The 6,383-nt window shown below is 41.3% G+C and overlaps 1 protein-coding gene across 1 annotated transcript; it reads left to right on the forward strand.

Annotated features, from left to right (window-relative positions):
• The first annotated feature begins 281 nt into the window (after positions 1-281).
• On the forward strand, positions 282-5,714 carry LOC147124620 (beta-1,3-galactosyl-O-glycosyl-glycoprotein beta-1,6-N-acetylglucosaminyltransferase 4-like). The gene has a single exon (XM_085990540.1). It carries the CDS (start codon positions 282-284, stop codon positions 1,641-1,643), a length of 1,362 nt encoding a protein of 453 aa, XP_085846666.1. The 3' UTR covers positions 1,644-5,714.
• Positions 5,715-6,383: the final 669 nt, after the last annotated feature.

Below are 6,383 nucleotides of genomic sequence, written 5' to 3' on the forward strand. Positions count from 1 at the left end.
TCTCAAGGGCAACTAGGGATGGGCAATATATGTTGGCATTGCCAGTGATGCCCAGATCCTGAGAATGAAAAGCAGCATTTTTTTTAAATCAATGATGGAGTTTTATTAATTTAAAGGCTGGTAAAAGGAATCTGAATTGATGTTAAACATGTTGCAATGCATAGCCATTTAATTTATGCAAAGATTATATATTTAAATTAAGTTTTGCATGAGATCACTATTCTAAATGATATCCAAATTCAATTGTGCTGACAGCTGATGGTGCTTTTGTATTTTGCAGAATGTTTTGCAAGTGTTTCACTACAAAATTTCAGCTGAAGAAGATGCTTTTGCTGTTTTTAACCTTTGCACTACCCTGCTTATTAAAACTCCTTTACAATCGCAGAATGGTCACAGGTTCACAGAAAACCTGGTTAGTGGAACCTTTCTGGAGCACCTCCCAATTTGTGCGGAACAGAAAGGACGTCAAGTACTTGCAGTTAAAGCTTGAAATTAATTGCACTGACATCTACAACTACAGCCCGGTGGAAGTGGGTAAAACTTTAGAAATACGAAAGGATAATATTGTTGATCTGGAAGATGAAGATGTTGAGTTGATGACATCTGACTGTGCTCAATACGTTCCCCAAAGAGGATATAAAAACAATTTGGTCTCACAAGAGGAGCAGGAGTACCCTTTGGCATTTTCTCTGGTTGTTCATAAAGATGCCATTATGGTGGAAAGGATCTTAAAAATGATTTACATGTCCCAGAATATATACTGCATCCATTATGACCAGAAATCCTCAAACTCATTCAAAACTGCCATAGAGAACTTAGCTAGCTGCTTTCCTAATGTCTTCATTGCATCAAAGTTGGAACTGGTACACTATACTCACATCTCCAGACTCCAAGCAGATCTGAATTGCCTGTCGGATCTTCTCAAATCTTCAGTCCGATGGAAGTATGTTATCAACTTGTGTGGCCAAGATTTACCATTGCGATCCAACTTTGAATTGGTATCTGAGTTGAAGAAGCTGAATGGAGCTAACATGTTGGAATCTAGGAAGCCCAGTGATACTAAAAAAGAACGATTCACGTATCACTATGAACTTCAAGATGATCCATATGAGTACACACAGATACTCTTCAAAACCAGTGTTGTGAAGGATCCTGCCCCCCACAACATTGAGATGTTTACTGGCAGTGCCTACTTTGTTTTGAGTTACGACTTTGTCCAATATATCAGCTACAGCGTGGTAGCCAAAGATTTTCTCACCTGGTCCACAGATACCTACTCACCGGATGAGCACTTCTGGGCAAGCATGGTGCGGGTGCCTGGGGTGCCAGGCGAGCTCTCTCGGTCTGAGGCTGAAGTGACCGATCTGCAAAGTAAGGTGAGGCTGGTGAAGTGGAGCTACCTGGAGGAGGATCTATACCCACCCTGCACGGGCACTCATCGCCGCAGCGTCTGCATCTACGGTTCTGCCGAGCTCAGGTGGCTCCTTAACTACGGCCATTGGTTTGCTAATAAATTTGACTCCAAAGTAGACCCTGTGTTAATAAAATGCTTGGAACTGAAGATTAGTGAACGCCAGAGAAATTGGATAGAATTTACTTCTCAAAAGTTCTATGTTTATAATGTTGAAAACTTTTGGGGCTAATGTATCATTTTGTGTCAGAAGCGTCCATCAGCCTAAGCTCTAAAGGCAAATACCAAATCAAACGATACTCCTTCCTGTTTTGTGCAGGAAATCTTGATCAATGGCTTTATAGGGAGTAACATGAAAAACAAATGCTTGCTCGGTATCAGTAGGACTAGTCAGATACCATTATTGATAATGGACAGAAGCACCACTTATTGAAGTGTTTGACATCACTTTTATTCTAAAGCTGAGGCTGAGCCTATCATGAGTCATGGCTTGAGTGTATGATGAAGTGTATTCTACACAGTCGGTCAAAGGAGTAGGGGTGATGGCTGCAATGGAATTTTCTTGTTCTGTGTTCTCTTATGTTCAATATATGATCCTCTGCTGAAGTCTTACCCTAGATCCTGATACTGTAATAATGTCATGTGACAACGGGTGTACCCTGAGTCTGCAAATGATTTAAAAATCTTACGTGAAATCATGCAAGTTAGAGATTAGAGAGCGTACTGGTCGGATTATTAATAAGATGCTCTCCGGAGAGTGGGGATGAAATATGCCATTTTCATTTCAATATTTCTGGCTATGCTTAAACTAAACAGAGGTTGCCTCCTGAGGCAATTGATGTAATAATGTGGATAATCTAGTTTCTAATTCAAATGTTTCTTACTGAATGTTTTTTAAATAATTTATGGCTTTGGTAACATGACCTGCTTTGGCAATATTAGGTTTGCTGGCTTTCAGTAAGATGATTTTGAACAACTTCATCAATGTCAAGCTGCTGCAGCGTGCATCTAACACTTAGCCTATATGGTAGGACCTCTCAGGAGCAACCTGGTCTCAAATAAGTTGCATTAGTCTGCTTCAAATGAAAAATAGAAATATCAGAGCCTTCAACGTGTAGTATTTATTTTTTTAAATTTTTTTAATTCAGTGTTGGCCCGTGGCAGGAGAAAATAATTTTATCTGAAGGTTGAGTACATGGTGAAAACATTGTAGTGTGATAAGAAAAGGATTCACCATATATGTGAGAGCAACAATGGATTCTTTCTGAGCCTGGATTGTGCATTGGGTTGAACATTGGTCTTTTGCCAGCATCTGCAGTTTATTTGCTTTTTTGTTTTCACCTCTGACACCTGGGTTTGAAATCAGCCCTGGTTGATGCGATGAAAGTCCCTCTCTGGTGGTTGAGTACATTACATGCCCATTTCAAACTTGTTTACCTAGATTATGTGTTACATCAAGCTCTGTGACTGATCGTGTTCTCACCCACTGTACATGCACATACTTCTAGTAGGGGTCAGGAGTAGTAACCCTGGCAGACCTTTTTTCTCCCCTCTCTTGGCTGATGTCATTGAAGCCAATTGTAATGTTCCATTGGCTGAGGTTTTCTGTACAGACCAGGGAATGAACTTGAGGCCTTCCTTATCTGTGTGGCTTAATACCACATTGTGCGGTGCATTTACCTACTGAGCCATCAGGGCACCCTTGCATTCTTTTGAGAGTTTTATTCTCCACGTGATCCTCATCTGAAGAATTGTAAATCAGATGGAAATGCAAACCCTAAGAAAACATGGGCAATATCTAAAAGAGTACATTTCTTTACTGAGTCTTAGTTTGCTTCCGACTTACAATCCCATTCACAAACCTATTGCCAATCCTGCTGAAATGAAAACTTCTGAAACTTGTATTACTTATCGAAAGTTTGCAGAAAAGAAATCAGAGTATTGCATTTCATCAGATTAGCTAAATGCTTGTGGTGTGGATGTCAGCAAGGCCCAAATTCCTAATATATGCGGCTAAAACTCCATATTGAGCGTGATTTTGTGAAGTGTACCCTTTTATGTCACACACAAAGGGCTGGATTTTGTCAATGGGGAGCTTTTGGAGGCGGGACTCCCATTTGTTGGGTTTTAGTCCCGCCTCCATCGACTTGTGGCCAACCCACATTATTTTCCCTTGATTGACCTTGTTAAGCCCGCCCAGCGGGCTTAGCAGGCCAATTAAGGGAAAGCCAGTTACAGGTGACGTCAGCGAGTGCCGTTTCATCTGTCAAGAGTTTTTGACAGATGAAATGTCATCGTTTGACAGCTCTGTGAAGCTGTCAAACACTGACAATCTGTCTTCTAAGTTGTGTCTTTACTCAAGACTCAATTAGAAAGCCTTCCTGATCAGAAAGCAGAAGGCTGCAGCTTTTGACTGTTCAGCGGCCATTCTGCTTTCTGTGCCGGTGAGCTGAGGGACTCCCAAGACCCGAAGGGAGGAAGCCTGCAGGAAGAAGTAAAGGTAAGTAAAACTTATTAAAACACTGTACACACACCCCACACACTTACCTCTGCACACATGCACCCAGTACTCACCTGCACACCGGACATCTCGGCCCCTCCGACCCCCGCAGACCGATGACCCACCTCGCTGACCCTGGCGAGGTTCGGAGCCGTCGGGAAGCCCACACTTCAGGGCTCAAAATAGGGATTCTCCAAAAAACTGCCTGTTAACTACCTGTTAACTACCCTGCGTGGGTCGGCTACCCGCCTCCTGGCAAGATGGCATGGAGGCGGGTAGGGGGTGGGATGGGTACCCGCCCCCAAATTCTGCCATTTTCCCGGCAGTCCCGCCTCCAAACCCACCTCCCCAGGGCTGGCAAAATCCAGCCCACTGACTCTAAATTTATTTTTGTTTCTATTATTTAACTAGTACAAAACTTTGTCCACCACCCTAGACAATATGTGCGTGCAAAAATACATCAACACCATCAGCCCTTCAATCCCAACCCTCAATATTGGCAACTATCATTAGACTAACATACAACTACCATGGGGCTGCATCACAGCAATGTAAATGCGTCTCATAATTTTCTTGCAATATTCTTGAATTTTACAAACCTATTTGATGCTACTTTTTAAAATGGGATAAATAATAAGAATTGGTTTACAAACAAAAACAAAAAAACTGAGTGGGGGTGAAATTAGTCTTCGCTAGTAGCGCAAAATGATCATTTTACCAGCCTCTAAGATTTTTTGCATATAAAATTTGAAGTTATAAATTATTTAATTTACAATAACTCAGGTAGAAGAGACATTAGGGAAATTTAAGACTAATGAAAATATACCACAGTTTTGCAATGTGGAGCCCAGTACCCCAGACATCATGGCTCGGAGTTTCCTCCCTATTTGCTCCCAGAGAGACATGTAACCTGGACACAAATGAATTACGTGATGGATTTGTGTCCTGCATTATACCTGGAAGTGAAAATATTTTTCTAAAATTGTAATAAATGTTGTTTCATATTACAGTGTGATAACATCATTGTAACACTATCAATGTCTTAAATTCCTTGGAACATTTCAATCTATTATTTTAAGAACATAAGAACATAAGAAATAGGAGCAGGAATAGGCCACTTGACCCCTCGAGCCTGCTCCACCATTCAATAAGATCATGGCTGATCTTGGGCTCAAAGCCACTTCCCTGCCCGCTCCCCATAACCCTTCACTCCCTTATCTTGCAAAAATCTGTCTATCTCCACCTTAAATGTATTTAATGACCCAGGCTCCACAGCTCTCTGGGGCAGAGAATTCCACAGATTTACAACCCTCTGAGAGAAGAAATTCCTCCTCATCTCAGTTCTAAAAGGGCGACCCTTTATTCTAAAACTGTGACCCCGCGTTCTAGATTTCCCCACGAGAGGAAACATCCTCTCTGCATCTACCTTGTCGAGCCCCCTCAGTATCATATGTTTCAATAAGATCACCTCTCATTCTTCTAAATTCCAATGAGTATAGGCCCAGCCTGCTCAACCTTTCCTCATAAATCAACCCCCTCATCTCTGGAATTAATTTAGTGAATCGTCTCTGAACTGCCTCCAATGCAAGTATATTTAACTCACTCAAGAATATATTCATAATAGCTGTGTAAAAATAAAATCTAGACATTATGTTATTTCAGAGTTCCAGCAAGCTTTTGTAACTTTTGTTTGGTACCGGGAATTTTATTAAAATATCTGATATTTAATCAATTATTTGTTCTTTATATAAAATGTAAAATGTAAATTATGATCATAAATAAAAATGCTATCCAGCTATAAGATACAAACACTGTGTAAAATTACTGGGAAAGAACACAAGTGATTGTCAATAAATTCACCAATCACTAAAAGCAATTGAGGCTGTAAACCCTCGGCCCCTTCCATGTACTCCCACCGTAACTCTGGCGCGAATCTACCAGATGGAACGGAAAATTGGCCTGGACCATGATATGCCAGGCTCTGGCCTCCACCCACCCCATACAAAGCCAACAGTGTCAAGTGGGGTGGGACGTAGGGCAGGAACAGGGGTGGTGACTCCCCTATCACCTGTAGTTCCCATGTTCCTGGTCTTTTAGTTGGCAGGGGCAGCATCAGTAGGCAGTATGTCCAACAAGAGGTGAACTAGCCCACCAAAGGGCACATATGTGCTCTGCCTTGGGGGGCAGCTTAGATTGTGGCCTGGACCCTTGAGGGAAAAGTAAGACATTTTTTTTAACGTAGCCCCCTTATAAGAGGGATTGCATTGTTACAATTGTTATTTTATTCATTGTTATCTCACACTGCGCTAATATCGACAATATCAGTTGCTCACTGATCCATTTTCTGTTTCACCTTCATTAAGGTATGACTATTTATCTTGTAATCAGTTAATTGTCACACTCATGCATGATGCTTTGCATTGATCATCAACATTAAACATATTTGCGGAGGATTAGTCTGATTACTAAACC

This window comes from Somniosus microcephalus, chromosome 1, assembly GCF_052327205.1.
Source record: "Somniosus microcephalus isolate GS21.2 chromosome 1, FLI_Smic_1.0, whole genome shotgun sequence".
Taxonomy (NCBI): Eukaryota; Metazoa; Chordata; class Chondrichthyes; order Squaliformes; family Somniosidae; genus Somniosus; species Somniosus microcephalus.

What these genes read in the sequence shown, in the direction of transcription:
- LOC147124620 (XM_085990540.1), top strand. Translation starts at nt 282, where the DNA reads ATGTTTTGCAAGTGTTTCACTACAAAATTTCAGCTGAAGAAGATGCTT.